Here is a 22,068-nt window from a genome sequence, read left to right as displayed (position 1 = left end):
TGCAAAGAAGGACGGCGTCGAGTAAAAAGCGCTTGCGAATGAGGGGCGAAGAAAAGAAGAAGGAGAGAGCACCGTGTTCTTTGCTATCTTATGTTTCCCTTTTGGGGGGTTTGCTTGCTCATGCCCCCTCCTTTGCAGGGGGAGGGAGGTGTGAGGAAGGAAGGAGAATCATGACACATACATAGACAACCACGCACCTCCACACACACGCATACACACATACATACATACATGCCATCAGGCTGTGACAGAAAGCTAAACGCAGGAGGCAGAGTTGTCGTAATCAAACGAAAAGGGAATAAAAGTAAGCGACGAAAAAGAAGAAAAGTGAAACGCCAAACGTTCGACTGAGCAGCAGTGATCTGCTAACAGTATACTCGCTTGTTCGTTCTCTTGCTTCTTTTTCAGAGGCTCTCTCTCTCTCTCGCTCGCTCGCTCGCTCGCTCTCTTCGCCCCTTCCCCCTCAACTCCCTCCCTCCCCCCTCCCCTCCCGGCCATCACCACCACCACCACTGCCACGCCCAATCAAATCCGCACCGATATGTGCGCACATGCATTGAAGTGTAAGCAAAGCACACAGGAAATTGAAAAAAAAAAGGACGACCCCACAAGTTGGCGGCCGCTCTTTTGGTTTTGTTGTTGTTCTTTCCCCCTCCCCCTCCCCACCCCTTTCTCTTTTCGTAGGGTACGTGTGCTGTCCCCTTCACCCACCACCGTCTCGTGCCCGTTTCTTTCTTTTGTCTTTTTCATCTTCACTTGCCTTGGCTGTGGATGAGTGTCACACATGCGTGGTAAAACGCAATCGGTATGTGCACATAGGAAAGAGGAGAGTCTAATGAGTGTGTGTCACCATCTGCCGAGGTCGCTCTCTCGCTCCCTCTCTCCGACACACATACACACACACGCACACGGTTTTTCCTAGTGTGTGGGTGAGTGTGTGGTCTCGTCCGCATATTTGTTCTTTGTTTTCCTTTTTCAGTTCGCTTCGTCACCGTCCTTTCTCATCCCCCTCGACTCCACCCTTTCAGCCCTCCGTGCACATGCCTCCTGCCGCCGTCTTTTTTTTTTGGTGGTTTTGAGGAGCCGAAGCTGGTAAACATTTTGGGGGCGCACACGCACACGCCAAGCAAGGAAACTGCATTGCTCACTCTCATCCCCCATGGTGTTTCACCTCGCGCACCGTTTGTTTGGAGCCTGCGTGCAACCCCCCCACACACACACACACAAAAAAAAAAAGGAGGAAACCCGAAAGTAAAACAATGCAAAGAAGCTGATACATACGCTGCGTGTATTCGCGCATGTGAGTGTGTGTGTGTGTGTGTGCTGGGCTATGGGAAGCGGCGTAAAGTGCACAGATGCCCGCCCCCTCTCTCCGCCGCGGTCGATCATCGTGGTTAAAGGAAGAGGAGCGAAAGTGGAGAGGGAGAGCGCCGGTGCAGGGAAGGGGTAGGTTGCCCATGGATCGTGAGCGCTATCCATTACCTGCTCGCGTATGTGTTTTGCGCGTAAGTATCCGGACGGGACTCGCCGCCGCAGGCATAACCTGCAGCTCTCCCTCCCTTCCTCAAAGGGGCGCCTCTTTTCCTTTTATTTTTGCCATATCAACAGCGGCAAAAACGGCAAGTATGCACCACTTGACCTCTCACTACTCCTTCTGTGCTTCATGTCCCTCTCTGTTCTTGTCAAGGCGCCAGTGACTGCAGCTCGTGGCCTTCTCCACTCTCTGCGTGTGCGCACGTGTCCATCCATATTTTTTTTTGTAGCTTCTTATCCTGCCACCGCAGTGTTTCCACACGCACACACACACACACACACAGACACCGCCCGCTCAAAGATTCGGGAGCACCCTCTGCACACGAGGGTATTGGTCTCCCTGCCCCTGCGCACCGCATGGACAACTACTCGGCGACCGGCTTCGATGGCTACGCGGTGAAGGGGTGCTTGTTTCCTAGTCGGACGACGCCACGTATGGCGCGGGACTGTGCCTCGCCTGCGTCTTGTGCGGGTCCACGTTGATAGCCAAGTACCAGTACGGCGGCAACGAAGCCCAGCGTGGCAGCGTGAAAGTTGGTGTGAATGCGCTACCCGTAGATTGTCTCGAACCTTCTGCACCTTATCTCCTCTTGTTGCGGCTCGTCGAGCGTCACGCCGCCTGTGATCTACAGAATACGCAAGCACGTTCCCCTCAATACCCTCTACGGGCTGCACGAGTACTTCGCGCGGGCCTCATCGCCATAGAGGTCTGCCTGTTCGCTTTCTCCAAGAACCCCGAGCGCATTGACGGCATCTTAATTGTGCTCCGAGGTCGTCGAAACCTGTCGTTTCTGCGGTGGATCTATCACGTTCCCACTTTCCTGCGCTGCTCGCACGCCTAAGCTGTCGGCAGCAGCATGCTGAGCTACGCCGCGGCGCTCTACTATTCGGTGCACATCGTCGTGCACCTAGGCGTGGCCGAGGGTGAGGTTCGAGAACACGGCGCGCCCGTTCCTGATGTAGATCACGCCGATGCAGACTGCGCGGGTGGTAACTGATCGTGTGCTCGTGTCCATCATTAGTTAGAACAAGGCGCTCGGCCACCAGGCTCGCCGCCCGGAGCTGAACCCGCTGGCGTGAGGTGGCACTTCCTGGGACACTGCACGCGTGCAGCTGCTCCTCGCCGTCGCGAACCTCTTCCTCTTTTCCCACATGTTCTTGCACGTGCACAAGAAGTCGCGCTTCGATGGCTCCAAAAAGAAGGTGAGCTAATATAGACGGGCCGAAGGACGTCCGCAGGGGCAGTGGCCGCACGGGCGCATGTGCGCACAGGAAGCTTGATGTGTGAGAACGCCCACGAGAAGGGGAGACAAAGAGAGAAATGAGAGGTAGCCGGGACGCCATGAGCCGTGGGTGATTGAAGAAGAGTCACCCCCACCCCCACCCCCGGGCGTGTGTGTGTGGGGGGAGGGGGGGAATAGAGGGCGAGAGGAAGCGCGTTGCGCTCGCAGTGCGGCGGTGACGCTTCGACGCACCGTGTCTCGCTCGCTCGCCCCTGCGCATGCGCATACACGCAGGTGCAGAGACTCACACACGGACAAGCTCGTACACCAAGACACATTCGCACAGCTCTGCCCTTCACACGCCCCCTGCCCTCTCCCCGCCTCTACGCCACATGCGTGTTCTTCTCTCTCAGGCGTTGTGGTCACATTCTTTCAAATTTGACAAGAAAACATTCCGCAAACCTGCTCACTTTTTTGACTTGTTGCCGCTGTTACCTGCTCCACCTAGCGTCATCTCTTACTTCCTTCATGTTTGCAGCGCGCGCACGCACACACCTCATCGTTTTGTGTGCTGGCTTCTCTAGTAGCCTTGCAACGTCAACACCACCTCCGCTGCCTCTGTCGTTGCACCGCGTCGCGGCATACAGAATTCGGTGCCTCCTCTTCGTTTTCTCTCGTCGTCCCTTGCTACTCTGGGCCATTTTTGTTTCTCCCAGTGCACTCCATGCATGGACAACACCTTAGCCGCTGCCCCCGAAAACAGAGAAACAGACACACACGACAGCACCCTTCGCTCCCTTCCTCTCAAGCACCTCACACACACCTCCGCCCACCGTCGAGCACGCACGCACCTGTTTCGCTTGTTTTTTGGTGATTCAAGCGTTCCCGAATGTACGTGTTTCCTCTTCTTTCTTGGTCATGGATGTGCTTTACGGGTCCAGACGGTTAGGGTCGAGATGGCTATGCTTGTGTTGGGAAGCGGGGGTGAGAGAGTGTTTGAGGAGTCCGTCAATTTAGGTGGGGTCTGTGTGTGCACGCGTGCGTGAGCTTTTCGCGTGCATCACTGGCTGAGAGAGGACAAGCACAAAAAGGGAAAAAAAAGAAGAGAAAACGAAGAGCGCGGCGGATACCCTTCTCTGTGTGTGTGTGTGTGTGCGAGGGGATGAGCCCTTCATGGCCGCCGCCTTCTCCCCCTTCCCCCCCCTCCCCCGCGCTACCCAGTACCTCTGCAGCGGCCACCCCCCTCTTATCGGCGTGCCTCAAAGACACCTGTGCAAGCCAAAGCCCGCCTTCGCACCTTCTCTCTCACCGGTGTTGTGCGACCCCTCACCGCCTCGGGCGCTGTCACCCCGCCACCTGGCTCCCTTCCTTCTCTTTCTCTCTTTTCTTTGTTTTTTTTTCTTTCTTTCGTTGGCCGCCACGGCCCATGTTAGGGGGTGCCTAAAAGCTCACACGCGCGCACACATATCTGCATCGAGCCTACCATTAGAAACGGGATGGAGGCCCTCGACAACTACCTCATCGCCCACTACGACGGCCACGCCGTGCAGAAGTGGCTGGCGAGCAACGTGGACATTAGTGTGTACATTGCTGCGGCCTACCTAACCTTCGTCTTTAAGGGCCCGCAGTTGGTGGACTTGATCTTCCGCGGCAACCCACCGACAAGGCTGATAAAGATGTGCTGGACTCTGTGGAACATCGGACTCGCCGTCTTCTCCATGTACGGGGTGTACCACATTGTTCCCCTCTTCATCAACAACCTTCGCAAGTACGGCCAGAAGGACGCGCTGTGCCGGTTCCGCGAAGATGAATTCTACACCGGCAAGAACGGCGTTGCCATGGGGCTCTTCTCCCTTTCGAAACTGCCCGAGTTCGGCGACACCTTCTTCCTGATCATGGGCGGCAAGCGCAAGCTGCCCTTCCTCTCGTGGTTCCACCACGTCACCATCTTCCTCTACGCGTGGATGGCGTACCAGCAGGCCTCCAGCATCTGGATCGTGCTGGCCTCCATCAACTACTTTGTGCACTCCATCATGTACACGTACTTCGCCCTCGCCGAGGCTGGCTTCAAGAAGCTGGTGAAGCCGTTCGCCATGTACATCACGCTGCTACAGATCGCGCAGATGGTGGTGGGTCTCTACTTTACTTTCTCCTTTATAAGCTACCACAAGGCAGACCCGAAGGGCTGCAACGGCTCGACGATGGCGCTGGCACGCGGCCAGTGCATGATCTACTTCTTCAACCTCTACCTCTTCTCAGAGATGTTCATCAAGGGCTACGTGCTGCCGCGTAAGGCGGCGGCTGGCGACTCCGCAGCTGCCACCGCCCCCGCTGGTAAGAAGCGCAACTGATGAGCACTCGTGTATAAAGCGGCCGTAAGCTGGGCGAAGACGTGTGACAGCGCGAAGAAGATGTACTGCTTCTTCTTTTTGTTTCTGTTTTGGTGGTGGGGAGAGGGGATGGGGTATCTCTGTCTGTGCTGAGGCTATGAGCCTCTTCCCTCTCCCTCGTTGTTCTCCGCCCGATCCGATGCCTCCAGTACATGGCCTTGTAAGGAGGACGTATGTGTAAGGCCAGTGACACTCGCTCTCTTCATCTTTCTCCCTCCGATTTGATTTGTTTCTCTCTCACTCCGTTGCAGCCTTGTACGGCGGCGGGACACGATTCCGAGGCTGCGAGCAAGACGGCATGAAGAAGAATAGCCTACAAGGTAACTTCCTTTACGCTTTTATTTTGGTTTGTTTGTTGTGCGGTGACGTGTTGCCTAAAGGCCCGCCCACCCCACCCCCTCGTCCTCGCGCATGCGACTGTTGTGCATGTGCGCATGCACGTGGATGACCGGAAAGTAACGGTCATACATGTGCTGTATAGAGAGAAGGTTTCTGTTTGGAGGTTTGTATGCATATTGTGAGAGTGGTGACGGCCGAGGCGTCTGTGAGCAAAGTCGCCTTCCGCATCCCTTTCTTTTCGCCTTGCATGAGCTCTCTATCGTCGCCGCCAACACCATATTGGCCCAGCCGCCAAGCGCGGGTGCACCCGACGCGAGACAGTGCACGTAGAAAAAGTTGGGTGGAGGTGCCGTGCGCGTCATGTCGAATAGGAAAAAATAAAAGACGGCACCGCACGTGTGAAGCCGAAGCCGGTTGTTTCTGCAGGGTTCATCGGCACGTCGTTTTACTGGTGCCGGAGAGACGGTGGACGTGGCGAATGAGCGGGAGAGTTGCAGGGCAGTCGGAAGAGGGGGAGGAGTGATGGCAACCATGTGTGCGCCTAAGCACGCATGCGTCTACTACTCATACGTCGTGATTGGGTATACGTGATGCTCGACGTGCTATCCTGCTCCCTCCTTCCCACACACCCTTCGCTCTCGCTCTACCTTATCAGATTACGACTCCGTTGTCCTCGTGGGCGCCTTTATGCGCAGATGTGCGTCTGTGTGTGGGTACATATGTTGGCACCTCCGCCGGCTGCCGCGTTGTCCCGCTGTGCTCGTATCCGCACAAATGATTGAAAGCGGCAAGACTCATCTGGTCGCGCGTACGCTGGCCGTCGTCTCCTCCGGCGAGCATCCATGCGGCGCATGGGGCCCTATGAACGCTTCAGGGCAACACTCCACCCCCCCTCCCCTCTTCCTTGCTCCTTTTATGCAACCTTCTCTCACATATGATCGCTCGCACCCCCCACTGCTCCCTCACACACACACACACACTTTCGACGGTGGCAGTCCCTCTAAAGCGCACACGCCACCATCCGCAGCACCGCTAAGCTACCCGTACGCCACCACCACCCCCTCCTCCTCTCTCTGTCTCTCGGCCCACCGCCACCACCACCATCCGTATCAACAAGGGGCAATCGCCACTTTCTGGGCTGGTTCCTTGCTGCCGCCGTTGCACGTCGCAATACAAACACATACAGCAAGCACAGGCACACACACGCACTCATGCAGTGGATCGACAGCTGGGGTGCCAACCACTACGATGGCTATGCCTTCAAGCAGTGGCTGCTCGACAACCATGATATTGCCATCTACGTTGCCGTCGGGTACATCACCTTCGTTTTCCAGGCTCCCAAGCTGGTGTCCAAGTACCTGAACCTGCCCGCGAATGCCAAGAGCAGCCCCCTTGTGCCGGTGATCAACAAAACTTGGGCCGTGTGGAACATTCTCCTGTCCGCCTTCGCCTTCTACGGCACAACGCGCGTGGTGCCGCCGCTGCTGTACAACCTCAAGACGTACGGCCTGCACGACACCCTCTGCACCTTCCGCCCGGATGAGTTCTACACGTCCGACGTTGGTGTGGCGCTCGGCCTCTTCACCATCTCCAAGGTGCCAGAGTTCGGCGACACCTTCTTCCTGGTTCTGAAGGGCACGAAGCTGCGCTTTCTCTCCTGGTTCCACCACACCGCCATGTTCCTGTACGTGTGGCTGTCGTACGAGACCGGCAGCAGCACCCTCATCTGCGCCGCCTCCATGAACTACTTTGTTCACACTATCATGTACTTCTACTTCTTCCTGTCGGAGGCCGGCTTCAAGAACCTCGCCCGGCCATTCGCCATGTACATCACGATGCTGCAGCTGGTGCAGATGGTCGGTGTGATGTTTGTGTCGGGCTACGTCATTGCCCAGAAGTACATCCTGGCTGGCCAGGGTATCATGGACGGCATGGAGGGGTCGTGCTCTGGCACCACCATGGCAACGGCCCGCCTTCAGCTCGGCATCTATACGGCGTTTCTCTACCTGTTCGGAGAGATGTTCGTGAACAATCACGTGCGCCCGCGCGCTGCCAAGAAGGTGGACTAAGCATCCCTCTTCCCGTGCTGCCTTTCCACGCGCGCATTCTTGTGATGGTAATCGCCGTTGGGGAAAAACGTCTGTTGCTCGGGTGTGTCTGTCGAACTTTTGAATGCACACTCAGCGGGGTGCCTTTGTGGTTGCGTGTGCTATTCATCATTCGTCTCCGTCGATCTCTCGACCGCTGAAACGTTTTGTGAGGATCTGGCGAGACACGTAGCGAGAAAGAAAAGGAGCGACGAGACAGGCCCAAGGCAGCCGCGTGGCACATGCACATATATATATACATATATATATATACACCTATATATATATATATATTAGGTGCGGGCATGCCCATGTCTGTCTCTCTCTATCTTTCCTCTCCCTTGCTCTGCTCCTGCGAATATGCGTCTTTTTTTTTTCGTTTGTGTGTGTGTGGCTGTGTGGTTGTGTGCAACGGCGTTTTTCTGCAGATGTGAAGAGGGGCACGCAGAGAAAGGGAAGAGGCACAGTTTCAAAGAAGAACGCAACAACTTCTTTTTTTTTGCTTTTTCTCTTTGCTTCACGGGTGTTCTTGCTCTACCTCTCCTTCTGTGGCACACACACAACCATACGCACGCACAAGCACGCATGCCCTTATTCCAGTAGCGTGACGCCTTTGGTCGGGAGACACTGTATCCTTTCCTCCCTCTCCACCCCGCCCCGCCCCTCACTCTCGCGCACGCACAGACACCCGCTCTTTCTCTCTCCTATTCCGCAAGGCGTGCGGGTGATGTGCATCTGTGCCTCTGTGCTCAGGTGTTCGTTTGAGGCAGCGGAGTTGGAGGAGGGGGAGGGGGGCAGTGACGGTGGCGGCTGTGTGTGCATCTCACTCGCCGCCCTCGGCCCCCTCCGACACACACACACACATCCTCCCGTGTGTATGATGTGCATGTGTGTGTGTACATGTTTTTCCATAGTTTTTCTTTTTTCTTCGTCTGTTTCTTTGCTTTCTTTTTATTTTTTCTTTCACTTTTTCTTCTCCTTTTGTGTGTGTGCACATCCCCTACAAGGCGACCACACTCAAACCCGAATCCACCTTTCCACCCCACCCCCATGTGTGTGTGTGTGTGTGTGTGCGTGTGTGTGTGTGTGTGGTGGTGGTTTGTTTCTCGTTCTTTCCTTTGTTTGTTTTTCCTTGTTTAATGGGTAGCCCCCACTCCTTTCCTCCTCCTCCTCCCCCTTTCCCCTTTCCGCCCCCTCACCTGAAATATATCGTCAAACGGAAAAGAAAAGGAACCCACCCCCCACACACACACACACGCATCATACAACAACAGAATAACGAAAAAAAAAGGAAGACAACGTAAAAGATGTTGGTTCGTGAGGGGAGCCGGTAGAAAAGGAGTCGGAAAGGCAGAAAGGACAGCAACCGGCAATGTAAACGAAAAGAAGATGAAGGAAAAAAAAATGATAGCGATCGACAGACAGACAGAAAGGAACGAACAGCGACAAACAAAATGGGGAGAGAGAGGACGGCTCCAGAGCGCAAGAACGGAGCCTCCCGCCCATCCCCCCCCCCGCCCCTCCTCTTCCTCCTCCTCACCTCACCTCACGCACACCGATTCCGTGAAGAAAAGGGACAATCATATAGAAGAAAGGAGCAGACGAGCATGGAGTGGCGGTGGTAATCTTCCTGCGTGGAATGGCCCGACCTCCCCCTCTGCAGATGCGCACCCTCATGCCCCTCGCCCTTCTCCTCCTCCGTCCCCTTTGCTTATTGATTTGCCTTTGCTTGTTGGTTTTCAGCTCCTCCTTCTCTTTTTTTTTCGCTCCCCCTCCCCTCCTCCACCTCCATCCACACTTTATCCTCTCCTTCCTCCCTGCTCCCTCCCCTCCCACTGACCGATACATATATTCATATGTATGTATATCTTCGCTTCTCTTATGGTTTTTCGGGGGAGTTTTCGGTTTTTTCTCTTCTTTCTGTTTTTGTTTTCGTTTTCTTTTTCGTTTCTGGGCTCGTACAGGTAGCGAGGCACGTTCTTCGTCTACTCTTGTGCGAGTGCAACTCTCCATACACCCACACCAACGCACGCCCACAGGCACATAGTCTCCTTTTTCTTCCCTACTGTGTTTGTGTGTGTGTGTGTGTGTTATGCCTCCTTTTCCTCCCCCTCTCCCTCAAGGATCGATTTTGAAAGTGCTTTAGCTGTTGGTCTTGTATTCCTCCTTCTGAGTTCACTGCCACCTGTCCGCGTTTGTGTAGGTGTGTGTGTGTGTGTGTGTGTGTGTGTGTGTGTGTGTACGTGTATCACGTATCAGTACTTGCCTTCTGATTTCTTTCCTTGAAGTGCTTCGCTTGTTCGCGCGCACGTGTGTATGTGTGTGTGTGTGTGTGTGTGTGTGCGTGTTTATGTGCGTGCTCGGGTATGTGGAAGGTCATACAATCGTCTCTCTTTCCTTTCCGTCTTTCTGATGGCGCACAAGTGTGCATGCGTACTTTGTATGGTTTTTGTGTAAACGTGCGCGGAGGGGGTGGGGAGTGGAACCCAACAACATGGATGGATGCGCGCACACTTGCACTTGAACACCTGCATGCTTACACCCACAGACATACATAAGTATTGAAGAGCCACAAAGTAGACGAAAAGGAAAAAAAGAGCAAGAAAAAAAGGTTGAAAAGATGGGCCGGCTGCCTGTCGCTGGTGCAACGTCCTGCGGGTGTTGATGAGTGCCGATGGGGTGGGTTGACCTTAGTGCTGCATCGCTCTGTGTTGCCGCCCCCCACAGCAGGGGCAGCTGTTTGGGGCAAGGCCTGAGTTCGCAGGCCCACCGGTACGCACGCACATGCACACTTGTGGAAAGATAGGGAGAAACGGGGAGAGGCGCACCCATATTTGAACTCGTGGTGGGCTGCAGCCTCTTTTCAGGAAGTTTTTCGCTTTAGGAGGTGTCGCGGCGACACGGCGTGCGAAGCAACATAAACTTCGCCGTGTGTACATGCATGCGTGTGTGTGTGTGTGTGCTCTCTCTGTTACTCTGGCTCTTGATCCTCCGTCTGCTGCACTTCCGTAAATAGCGCTGACGCGCCTTACGCAAACGGGGCTGGCTAGGTTCCAGAAATAGACTCCGCCCGCTTCAGCGCGCATACAGTTTTGTCTGCTTTACGCAAGGGACTTCGGCTCACTCACACAGACGTACTCCCGCTACGCCGCCTCTCTTTTTCTTACCGGATATATCTACTTCGTAGGAAGCAGCCGAATACACGCCGAGACAAGATGCAGTGGCTCGACAACTACGGTGACCACCACTACGACGGCCACGCCGTGCAGATGTGGTTGGCGAGCAATGTAGATGTTTGCGCCTATATCGCGGGCGCGTACCTCGCCTTCGTCTTCACCGGTCCGCGGATCATGGAGGCCCTGTTTCACGGCAAGCCGCCGATGGGCATCAAGAAGGCGTGGGCGCTTTGGAACCTAGGGCTCTCCGTCTTCTCCCTCTACGGCTGGCTGCGTGTCGGGCCGCCGCTGCTGCGCCATCTGATGAACGACGGCCTGCACAACACCCTCTGCACCTTCCACGAGGATGAGTTCTACACCACCAAGGTCGGCTTCGCCATCGGTATGTTCGCTATCTCGAAGGTGCCCGAGTTCATCGACACGGTCTTTCTGCTCATGAGTGGCGTGAAGTTGGGCTTCCTCTCGTGGTTCCACCACGTCACGACGTACCTGTTTGCGTGGTACAGTTATCAGCAAGGGACCAGCATTTTTATCTGCGCTGCCGCCATGAACTACTTTGTGCACTCCATCATGTATATGTACTTCGCCCTATCGGAGGCCGGCTATAAGAAGCTGGTGAAGCCGTTCGCCATGTACATCACGCTGCTACAGATCGCGCAGATGGTCGGTGGTCTCTTCGTGTCGGGCTACGTACTCGCCCAGAAGCTCACCGAGAACGCAGCGAACGCCTGCAGCGGCACGTCCATGTCCGCCGCCCGTACGCAGCTGGTGATCTACATCTTCAACTTCTACCTCTTCTCAGAGATGTTCATCAAGGCTTACGTGCTGCCGCGCAAGGCCAGCGTCGCCCCGCGCCGCCCCTCGCCGTCGAAGAGGTCTTAGTAAGAGGGCCGCAGCGCATCTTGATATTTATAGTGGTTTCCTTTCCCCTCCCCCTTTCTCTCTCCGTCTCCTCTACCCCCGCCCCCAACTCCTCAATGTTCTCTTGTATTTCTTTGTGTGTGTACGTGTGTGTGTGTGTGCTTCCGTGCTGTCTGATGCTCTTCTCTTGTCTCTCCCTCTTCAAGCACTCTTCTTTCTCTTCCCCACCGCTCCGAGAGACTCACGGGATAGTGGTTGCGTTGGCGTATACTTTTTCCGGCTTGTCCGTGGTGGTGGAAAGGACATGCTGAAGGCAGCATGAAAACGAAAAACAAAAGAAAATGGTGTCCGGCCTCATGACGTGTGAGAATGTGATCAGGCTCGATGACGATTACGATGGTTTGTACGACCGCAGTGATGAGTTGTGTGGCTGTGTTGTATTACCCGAGTCTTTTGTGCGTGCATGCGTGTGTGTGTGTGTGATTTTTCTTCTACATGATTCTCTTTTCTTTATTTGTTTTCGTATGTTAAACTCTTCTTGATCTGCATGATAGATTCTGAAGACCACTAAGCGACGAAGCGGAGGCGGTGGCGGAGGGGGGATGGGGGCTAAGAGCTGCGCCCGAAGGGGACACACACGCACACAGAAATACAAAGGAAGGCGAAAAGCGGCAATAGTGAGGCCGCCTATGTCAGTACATGCGCGCATGGGTACCACGCCATGTCGAAAGGCTGCAACACGCTTACATATCTGGTTCTTTCTCCCCACTCACCCACCCATGCCCACCGAATTTCTGTTCCCGGATTCCCTCATTGCCTATTGGATCGTTGCCTCGCTGAGTGAGTACACACAAGTGCGCAGTGCGTTTGTGTGCAGCCGTGTCTGAGTGACCCTCTTCGCCATCCCACTCTACCATATCTTTATGCTGGCCTCTTCTCTCTCTGTGTAATTCACGCTGATCTTCTGTATGCCTACGCTCTGTCTGCGCACCTGCGTACGTGGGTCTGTGCATGTGTGGATGTGGTTTGTGCTTGAGTCGTCCGCAGAACATCCTGGGCATATGGTAGTCTGCGGCACCTTTGCCTTGCCCTTTTTTTTTCTGTCTTCTTCCCCGCCAGTTTTTGTGTGTGTGTGTGCTCCCTCCTCGCTCGCCTCTCCCTATCCCTTCCAGCCTCTCTCATGTGCATTCATCATCGTGTGGAACGCACCATCTCCTCCCTGGCTCTCTCTTTGCCCACACCCCACCCCCACCCCGCGCCTCACTGCCCTGTTCGCCTGGGTCGCTTCAAGCGTACACGCGTGGTGCACAAGATGCCGGGATGGTGCCCTCCCACCTTTGCCTGCGCATATACCTTGAAGTAGGCGAGAGAGAAAATAGAGGAACGCAGAGCTCGGCCCGGCACGTGAAGAGCAGGCAGTGCAACGGCGGTGTGGCGTCCACGACAGTGGTGCTGTGTAGGGACTTCCACGCACAAATAAAACCATGAAGTGCATATATGTAGAGCGAAAGAAAAAGGCTCTTAGTACATGCATCACGTCTCTTCAGACGTATGTTTTTTTTTTTTCGTGCCTTTGTAATGGTGCGCGTGCACGAGAGCGGCGGGAGAGAGCGAACACACACCCCAATGCAATACGCCCCTCCCCCTCCCCTCTTCCTCCCTCTCGGCCTTCCCTCTCTTGATTTTTTTCCGCGACAGCTACATGTGGTGTGTGAAGAAGAATCTGGTGAGCGAAGAGGCGCGCGGGACGAAGTTGTGTGGTGGTGCCCTCCTGGATCTGCTGCCTTCAACGCTGTGCGCACAGTAGCACGGCGCACGACGACGATGAGCTGCTGTTGCACCTTCCCCTCACACAACGCATCTTTCTTTTTTCTTTCTCTCTCTTCCCCCTCCTGCTCTCTTTCAAAGAATCTGCCTCGTCGCACATCATCACCGGGCCCCCTCTGCTCACCTGTATCCCTCCCTTTCGGTGCATGGGACTCGTTCGGCCTGCTTTGCTCGACTTGACGGCACACGGTATTCGTTGGTGGATAATACCCTCAGCCGAAAAAAAAAAAACGAAATATTACAAAGCATCCATTCGCCTTCTCCCCCTTCCCTTTCCCTCGTTAGCATCCAGCACACCGCTGTCAGCCCCCCTCCCCTTTCCTCTCCCACTCGTCGATATCATGGCCAGCCTTGTCAGTTACATCGTCAGCTATGACGGCTACCCGCTGCAGGCGTACCTGCTCGAGAATATTGATGTGATCGGCTACATCGCCTCCATCTATCTTGTCATGGTGGGCAAGGGAGACCGCATTTTGAGCTGGTGGAACAAGCGTAAGGCGCCGGCTGCCGATGCCCAGGGGAAGCAAAACGGTGCCAGCAAGGAAACGGTGGCGGCGCTCAAGTCATGCTACACTGCTGCCTCCACGTACCACCTTGTCGTCTGTATCGCGTGCGCCCTCGTCTCGTTCATTCTGGTGCCCGCCATGGCGCAGTCGGTCCTGGCCAACTCCTTCTTCGCGACCATGTGCCTTTGGGATGACGCTCGCATCTACAAGGGCTACGTCGGCTTCGCCCTCAGCGCCGCTGTGGTGGTGAAAGTAGTGGAGCAGCTCGACACATTCTTCCTGATCCTGCGAGACTACATTGTCGCCTCTCCAGAGCAGGAGAAGAAGCAGGTGCGCCGCGTGCGACCCTCTCACTGGTGGTTCCAGGTACTCATCGCCCTCTACTTCTGGCACACCTATAGCATTGGCACCAGCTGCTTCACGATGATCGCCACCTTTACGATGGCTATCTCTGCCGCCCGCAACTTCTTCTACATGCAGCAGGATTTCGCGCAGGCCCAGGGCAAGACCGCCATGGCCACCAAGCCGAACCGTGAGATCTTGGCGCTGGACATGGCTGAGTGGATCGGCTGCAGCGCGCTCTCCGTCTACGCCAGCTACATGAACTACACACACGAGCGCGGGTGCATGACAATGCAAGCGAACGTGCGCATGGCCCTCGTCATGTACGTGACGGCTGTCGTGCTGCGCTTCCGCGAGCTGGGCAAGGGCACGGAGGCCCCGGTAGCGCGCGAGTCCAAGAAGAACCAGTAGCTCCGCTCGCTCACCCACGCACGGCGACGGTGTGGTCATGCACCAACGGTGTGCTGCTGCGGCATCCGATGTGGACGCGAAGTCGGCTGATGGACGCTCTACGTGTGTATGTGCGTGCGTGCGTGCTGCCTTCGTAGCCCCCACCCCCTCTCTTCCCCCTATCCTTCTTTTTTTTGAGGAAGGGGAGGCATTCTTTTCCATCTCACTGGTGTCATCGTGCACGCAGACGCACGCGCGCACACATACGAGGAAGGCCCGAGTCACCACCAAGAAGACAAAACGCACATGAAAGTCTTTTCTGTCGAGGTGTTTGCGGGCTCTTGTTCCTATCGCTGTGCGAATTGTGTGCGAGTACAGTCACCTTCGCCCCCCCCCCTCTCGCTGAGTGCGGGCGTGCGTGTGGTATCAGAAGAACACTATAGTTGCGCTCTCGATGCTCGTCGTCATCAGCACTACGGCCCTCCCTCCCCCCCACACACACGACATCTCCTTCTTTTTACGAGTATCCTTTCTGTGGATGCATCTTACTTCATCCTCATCACTTGACTCTCTTGTTTTGTTGTGTGTGTGTGTGTGTGTGTGTGCGCCCCCCCCCCCTCCACACACACACCAGCACACACCGGCCTTGTCGCACACCCTTTTTTTCGCTTTGTTTGCCTTTTTTGGTGTTGTGTTGCTTCTCTGGGTGCGCGTGTCCATCACAGCCCCTCCCCCTCTCCCCACTCCCCCTCTCCCCCCTCCCCCTCTCCCCCTCCTCTGTAGGAAAGAACAGTGCCTGGCGTAAGCGTCTCTGCAAGACGACAGCGGAAGACAATAAAAAAGCGAACGAACTCGGGAGTAAAGGCGCCCGCGTACAAGGCACGAAATCTGTGAAAGAAGGGAGGAGGTTTAGTGGAAGGGGAGAGAGAGAAGAGGGAGGCACCGTCGAGAGACGGGGGTTCATTGTTGTCGTTTTCTCTTTTCTATTCACTTGTTTTTTTTTCCTTTCTGTCCAGCACTCCTCTTGTCGGCGTTCTTCGTGCTTGACGGACTCAAACCCCATATGCACGCCTGCTGCCACCCCCACTTCCGCCTCCGCCAGCCCCCACCCACCCACCCACCCACCCACACCCTCCCGCCCTCGCCTTGCACGTGTGCCCTTCTGTGGAACTTTGCCGTGGGTGGGGGGGCTTTCGTGCGTCTTCTGCTCCCTTCTGCATTTCTTCTTTATTTTTTTTTGTCGCATTTCCCGTTGGCGCTGTCACCGCCATCATCACCCTCCCAACCCCTCTCGCCCCCTCTCAGAGGGTAGGACACACCATTACGGTGACGATGTGTACAGCATGGCGCCTCTTCTCTGTCATTTGTTGGTTGGCCTAGTGGCTGTGTGGCTCTTGCTCGAGCAGAGGTGGTACGCCCCTGTGCTCCCGTTTGGTTGCTTGTCCCACCACACCACAGCACACCACCAAGTCCCACCCCATCTCCTCACTTGTCTTTTCTTTGCTCAGCCATTTTTCTTACTTTTTGTTTTCGGTGGGGAGGAGGAGGGGGGAGCTGTGTGCTTGTCCTCGTATTCGGCATAAACACATGTGTATACACACCCATCTGTACCTTCCTCTCCATCACCACACGAATGTGATTCTCTATTATTCTTTTTTTTTTGGTGGGAAGGGCTGCTGTATTTTGTGTGCATTTCCTTTCGCTTCTCTCAACGCCGCGCCCTCCTTCTCCCTCTTCGCTTCCCTCCGCTCCTCGGTAAGGGAGGGTGGCAGTGGTGGTGTTGAGACTGTGACGGGGTCGGTGGATGGATGGAGAAAAGGCCATGGCGTGCCCGATCGTGTGATGTTCGCTCTTTCTTTAAGACTGGAGCTGTCTCTCCACCCCCTCCCCCATTCTCTTGCAAGCACACTGTATAGGTGTGCAGCAGTCGAATGGAGTGAAGGTGCCCCGCGGCGGCATCATCATCTCTCCTCTCCGTTCTTCTTTTCGCTGGGCGTCGTTGTGTTCAACCGCTGAGCCATTTCATTTCTATTCGCTCTGCAGCTTGCTCAGTCCTCCCGCCCGCCCGTCCGCTCGTTCACGCCCTCGCGAAACGGCGAAGGCGACGGCACCGGCAGACCTGACAAGCGACTTTGACGAAACAGTGGACGTGAGCGGAGTCTCACAAAGATGGTGAAGCAGGCGGACGAATAAAAGGCGCGCGAGCGAGAGATACCGAAGCCATCAGCGCAGTCATGTGTGCTTCCAGTCCACTTCTCGCTCTCTCTCTCTCTGCGCCTTTACGTGTGTGTGTGTGTGTGTGTGTGTGTGTGTGTGAAGTGGGCGCACACGCACGTACAATAGACTTCGAAGGTGGGTGCGCAAGCAGCTACTGATGCTCACCACAACGAACAGGAAAATATAGAGATGTATGGATATATATATATATTGATAAGCGAAGCGGGCGGGGGAGGCTGTATCTCTCCCACACACGCACACACACATGCACCTCAGTCGCTGGCTCTCAGCCAAAGTGAAGCGCGCCGCACTTTTCTACGTTTGTCCTTCGCCAACTCCTCTGTCTCCGCCTCCTTGGCCGTGTAGAGGCACTCGGCTTGCGTAGGCCTCGGAAGAGGAGAGAACCAAGTATACATTAAGGACTCAACGACGCTTGAATTATGGACAAGGCGCGAGGGGCACCAGTTCTCTGCGTGCGCGTGTGTCGGAGGGTCTATTGCATGATAGGGAGACGAGAAAGCCAAAAAAAAAGGGATTCAGTGGTACGTTTCTGTTATCTGTGCTCCTCAGGCGAGGGAAGATGCAGCGCACCTCTGGCGCCGTCGTCTGTCTGTCTGCGTGCGTGTCTGTGTGTGCGTGTGTGTGTAGTGCTTTCATAAGCTGACATGGTTGAGCGAAAGTATAGAGGGAAACATGTGAGAAAGCAAGCAGTCGTGTACACGCATCCGTGCCTGCGCGAGGAGGGGGGTGGGGTCGTGAGGTACGTTTAGCACGCTCCACTCAGCATTCCCCGCGCGGTGCGTTGCGGCTGCTGCACCTTCGACTGTGCCTCTTCCTTTAACCTACACACATACACACGCCTCTCTCTCTCGGTGCCAGCACCCTCTCGCACGTCCGTTTATGTGTGTGCTCGGTGCTGTTTTATGTGACTTATTCACTTGATGTATTGCCGCTCTGCTCTGATCGCCTCCTCGCTTGCGGCGCGTGGCCGCACCACGTGCGACGGTCGCTCACAAAAGCGCACATTTTCACGCGTATCAGAAACCTGGTACGGATACACACACTCTCTCTCCAGTTGGCGAAGTCGTTTGCCCCCTCGCACTCGTCCTCCGCACATCTCGCTTAGCGCCTCTGCTTACGCGTCTTTGTGCGGCGCTGACAGCACTGCCTTAATACGTTTTTTTTTTTCGCACCGACTGTGCTTTCCATAGGCATGCTGTTTGGTCAGCTTGTCTGCTACGGATGCCAGCGCATCCTCACTTACCCTCTCGGCGCCGTCAGCTGCCGCTGCCGATTGTGCGATAGGGTCAACGCGGCAGAAAACCTGCAGATCAGATGCAGCACATGTGGACAGGAGCTCCATGCGCCGATCAACACGCTAGCACTCCTGTGCCCGTGCTGTGGTACCGTAACTGACATCCCAGAGGAGCTACTGCCACCGCTGCCGAGCTGTGTCGACCTTGGTGGTGGCGAAGGAACGGAAAAGGTCATCTACGTCTCACACCCGACTCTGCCGCCTCGGCCGCGCCCCAACGGCGAGGCCAACATGAATGCAGCTAGCTTCCACGGTTCACGGAGACCGTCGACGCATCTCAGGGGTGAAGGGCGACGGCGCTCGGCTTCCTTCGCGCGGCGCCGCTTTTCGCGCCAGGAGCGTGAGGGTACAGCCGCACAGGGGAACAAGGAGGAGACCATTGTCGATGCTGACGCCGATGGCGCGCGCGAGGCTGGAGGAGCGCACAGTGCGGATGGAAAGCGCAGAGACACCATTGGTCCCATTTCGCCGGATCAAGCTTATGTATCATCAGCGGTCAGCGAGTCGTCGAGGAGGGCGCAGCGGGTGGCTCCGAGCCGCCTGGCGCCAACGGTTATGATTGCGACACGCATTCTGTGATAGAAGATGAGGGGAAGCACTCTGGGAGTAGGTAAATCAGTCTTTCGGCGTTCCCTTTGAGCCTTCTCTCCCATCCACCCACCCGCGAGGTGAAGAGGGCGATTCAAAATCGTTTCTTGGTGATCCCCCGCCTCTCCTTCCTTCCTCCCACCGAGTGTGGCTGCTGCTGTTGCTGATCCCACTGCACGGATGACATCTTTCTCTCGCGCTGCTCTCTCTCCTTGGTGTGCACCGTCGCTTCCTTTCTTGTGCATATTTACTGTGTTCTGTGCGGGAGCCTATCCTTTAGTCTTCTCTCTTCTATTCGCGGACGGGGCCGTTGTCAATGGTGGTCGTGGTTCGACCGTGTTTCTCATGACGCTCACTGTGCACTGTGTACAGGTCTGTACAGCTTCTCCGCCGATATCGGCGCGACGCCCAGCAACAAAAAGGCCTTGGGCCGCCACCCCTTTTCCATGTTGTGTTCTCGGGATGGAAACCGACGATTCCCACGCCCGCGCACACGCAGCTGCTCGGGTTCTGGCACAACAGGGGGGCGCCCCCTTGTGTGAGTCCCCTTTTCGCCGCTGCGTGTTTGTGGTCTCCCTGCTCACTGCTGAGAGCCCTGAGAACAATAAACGAAAAGCGGCGGCGGGCCGGTGGGGAGGCTGTTCCACTCTTGAAAAGCCTCGCTCGCCTCGAGCCTGCGTCTCTCTGGGTGTCTTTAATGTTGCGTTGAGGATCCTTCACGGTGCCCTCTCACAAGAGCGGGTCGCCTCCTCTCGTCGTACCTGAAGTCACCCATCCTACTGTCGTTTCCCCTCTCTCCTCGCTTTTCCCTCTCCCCTTCCTTCTCTTTAATGGAAAACGTTTTTGTTTCGGGATGTGGGATGGGGGGCGCTCGCACTGCCTCATCAAGCAAGCAAGCAGCCCTTCTTGTGTCCTCGCCGCCGTCCCTCGTGATTTTGGGCGTGCAACGGAGCCTGGAGACAGTCCGCAACTCCCATCATCGCCGTCCTGCATCGACCAGGTCAACCAAAAGGGAAAGACAACCCGCACGCGGGGGGCAGCGCCGTTGCTTTCTTACGTTCTCCTGCTCTTGCAGCTCACGTCAGACACAGCAAACAGTGGACGCCGTATTCTTTATCTTTTTGTATCCATATCGCCGCTCTCCCTCTCCACCCCACCCTCTCCATCATCATCGATCCCCGCATTACTCGCCGAGAGCTGGCGTCTGTTTTTGTTTTACTTGCAACCCGTCACCATGGCGGCGAGCGGTGGTGACGAGCAACTCGATGGGCTGGTCGACTCCATTCTGCAGTCGCGTGGCCACCTCGCTAGCGCTGGCCAAATCACCCAGCGGCTGCCATCACCACAGCAAAGGGAGCACACCAGCAGCAACAGCCACGACACCAGAATGAGGGCCTACATGCACTCCATGAGCCCCGGCGGCAGCAGTAGCTCTGTGGGCAATTTTGTGGCAGCCGGTACGGCTGCCCACCACGCCTTGGCGTCCACGAGCAGAGCGACGGCAACGCACCTGGACACCGTGGATGGAGAGAAAGGAGAAGAGGAGGACGACTTGAGCACCCTGGTCAAGCGCATCCTTGCCGGTTCCGGCGTCCGTGGGCGCCCCTCTACCTCGTCGACCTCGTCCCCGCGATTCTCCCAGGTCCCACCACCGTACATCGGGAACCCCGGGGGCAACAGCACAAGCTGGCTCAAGGGCGCCACTCGGATGAAGGGAGGAAGTAACAGCCTGTCCCGCACGTTCGGCGCCGGCACCGCCTCACCGGATGCTCGTATGCAGGCGGTTGTCCGCCGGCTCACCCTCTGGTACGAGCGCAAAGAGGCGAAGCGCGTGCAGGCCGTGTACGAAGCCCTCGAGCGGGAGCAGCTGGACTGCACCTTCGAGCCGCGCATTAACCGCTTGGGAGTGGAGGTGGGAGGCAGTGTGGTTGTCAATGAGGAAGATCGCCCTCTTCATCGGCGTCACCACAACGCAGATGAGTATCCGCGGCGCCCCTCAGCTTCATCGAAAACTCGTGGCAGCTCCGGCAGTCGCGCAGTCTCGCACACAAACACGATCAGCATGTCCTCGTCGTCTTCCCGAGTCACGCCGCACATGTGTGAGTACATTCCGTCGCTGCAGCCACCTTCGCAGCCCATCACCGGCGCCGACGCCTTTGTGGAGCGCCTTCGGCGCGCACAGGACGAGCGGGACGCGGTGCGAGAGGCCGAGGAAGCGAAGAGACTTCACTACTACGACCCGGCAACCTTCCGGCGCGACCTCACGGTGCCAGTACCGTTCGAGTTCGTTGAGACGCGTCCACGGCGACTGGCGGCGGCGACGACTGCCGCGGCTGGCGGCTCGCCGTCGCGTGATCCCGGCGACATTGTGGGTGCCACACGGCCAAGCATACCTCCACTCAGCGCGCGCGCAGCTGCACTCGCCGCATGCAGAGATGCGGGGGCAACATCACCGCGACCGGCGGAGGACGGCTTCCGTGACGTGAACGAGGACAAGCGCCTCACGCCCGAGAACACGTTTCTCTCGCTCGCCCCACACATTCGCCAGACGCTGCTGTTTGACCGACAAATGGAATTGCAGCTGCGTCGCGCCACAGACTCGGTGCGTCGTGTGAGGCGAGGCGAGTGAGTGACGCGAAAGCAAGGAGGAGGTTGGCGGGAGAGGGTAAGACTGTCCGTCTTGTGCTTCAGGGGCCACTCCAGCGTGTAAAAAAGCGCTGCTGCTACTGCTTCAGTGTCGCTGTCAATGCTGTTGTGTTGTCGCACTTCCTCGAATATGCTCGTGCCACTGGTGTGCGTGTGTGCGCGTAAAGCTGTCTGCTCATTCTTTGTTGTGGTTTCTCGTTCAGCGCGTCTCGCTGGCTTCCTCATTACTTCAGTTTCCCCTCATATTTCCCTTCGCCCATGTACTTTATATCTCGCCAAGCCGTCAGAAACGAAACCCAAAACAGGTGCCCTTTCCCCTACCCACCCCTTTCTGCCCTCCGTGGATCATGATTCTACAGGTGGAAACTCTGCCGTTGCGAGTTGGTGGGTGGCGGAGAGAAGGGGGGGCAAGAGGGCCTGGGAGGGTGAGCGGTTGTGCAATGGCTGGCAATTTGGTCACCTCATGGCTTTCAGTCGATCTACTCTTCCACCACCACCACCACTACAGCCCCCCCCCCCCCTACCTGGTGCCTCGGGCGCTCTCTGTGCCTGAAACGCGCACGTGATTAACTCTGCCGTCCTCTTCACCTCTCTCTCTTTCCCTTCCGCGCATGGTGTCCCAAGCAGC

General features: G+C 56.3%; 6 protein-coding genes and 1 pseudogene across 7 annotated transcripts; all 7 read left to right on the top strand.

Annotated features, from left to right (window-relative positions):
- The first annotated feature begins 1,625 nt into the window (after nt 1-1,625).
- Nucleotides 1,626-2,858, top strand: LINJ_14_0690 (annotated as a pseudogene). The gene has a single exon. A coding segment is annotated over exon 1 (1,233 nt).
- A 1,394-nt stretch (nt 2,859-4,252) lies between these two features.
- On the top strand, nt 4,253-5,107 carry LINJ_14_0680 (beta-ketoacyl-CoA synthase; the record flags this gene model as incomplete). Its single annotated transcript, XM_001464213.1, has 1 exon — nt 4,253-5,107. One exon carries the CDS (start codon nt 4,253-4,255, stop codon nt 5,105-5,107), a length of 855 nt encoding a protein of 284 aa, XP_001464250.1.
- A 1,589-nt stretch (nt 5,108-6,696) lies between these two features.
- LINJ_14_0670 (beta-ketoacyl-CoA synthase) lies at nt 6,697-7,554 on the top strand (the record flags this gene model as incomplete). Its single annotated transcript, XM_001464212.1, has 1 exon — nt 6,697-7,554. The coding sequence occupies one exon, from the start codon at nt 6,697-6,699 to the stop codon at nt 7,552-7,554; it is 858 nt and encodes a 285-aa protein (XP_001464249.1).
- Nucleotides 7,555-10,787: 3,233 nt separating this feature from the next.
- On the top strand, nt 10,788-11,630 carry LINJ_14_0660 (beta-ketoacyl-CoA synthase; the record flags this gene model as incomplete). Its single annotated transcript, XM_001464211.1, has 1 exon — nt 10,788-11,630. One exon carries the CDS (start codon nt 10,788-10,790, stop codon nt 11,628-11,630), a length of 843 nt encoding a protein of 280 aa, XP_001464248.1.
- Nucleotides 11,631-13,777: 2,147 nt separating this feature from the next.
- On the top strand, nt 13,778-14,695 carry LINJ_14_0650 (hypothetical protein, unknown function; the record flags this gene model as incomplete). The annotated part of the gene is made up of 1 exon (XM_001464210.1): nt 13,778-14,695. The coding sequence occupies one exon, from the start codon at nt 13,778-13,780 to the stop codon at nt 14,693-14,695; it is 918 nt and encodes a 305-aa protein (XP_001464247.1).
- Nucleotides 14,696-18,104: 3,409 nt separating this feature from the next.
- On the top strand, nt 18,105-18,785 carry LINJ_14_0640 (conserved hypothetical protein; the record flags this gene model as incomplete). Its single annotated transcript, XM_001464209.1, has 1 exon — nt 18,105-18,785. One exon carries the CDS (start codon nt 18,105-18,107, stop codon nt 18,783-18,785), a length of 681 nt encoding a protein of 226 aa, XP_001464246.1.
- Nucleotides 18,786-19,647: 862 nt separating this feature from the next.
- Nucleotides 19,648-21,423, top strand: LINJ_14_0630 (conserved hypothetical protein; the record flags this gene model as incomplete). The annotated part of the gene is made up of 1 exon (XM_001464208.1): nt 19,648-21,423. The coding sequence occupies one exon, from the start codon at nt 19,648-19,650 to the stop codon at nt 21,421-21,423; it is 1,776 nt and encodes a 591-aa protein (XP_001464245.1).
- Between the last annotated feature and the right edge of the window lie 645 nt (nt 21,424-22,068).

This window comes from Leishmania infantum, chromosome 14 (assembly GCF_000002875.2).
Source record: "Leishmania infantum JPCM5 genome chromosome 14".
NCBI lineage: Eukaryota > Euglenozoa > Kinetoplastea > Trypanosomatida > Trypanosomatidae > Leishmania > Leishmania infantum.
The sequence above is the reverse complement of the archived record's forward strand: the minus strand, read 5'-3'. Positions and strand labels throughout refer to the sequence as shown.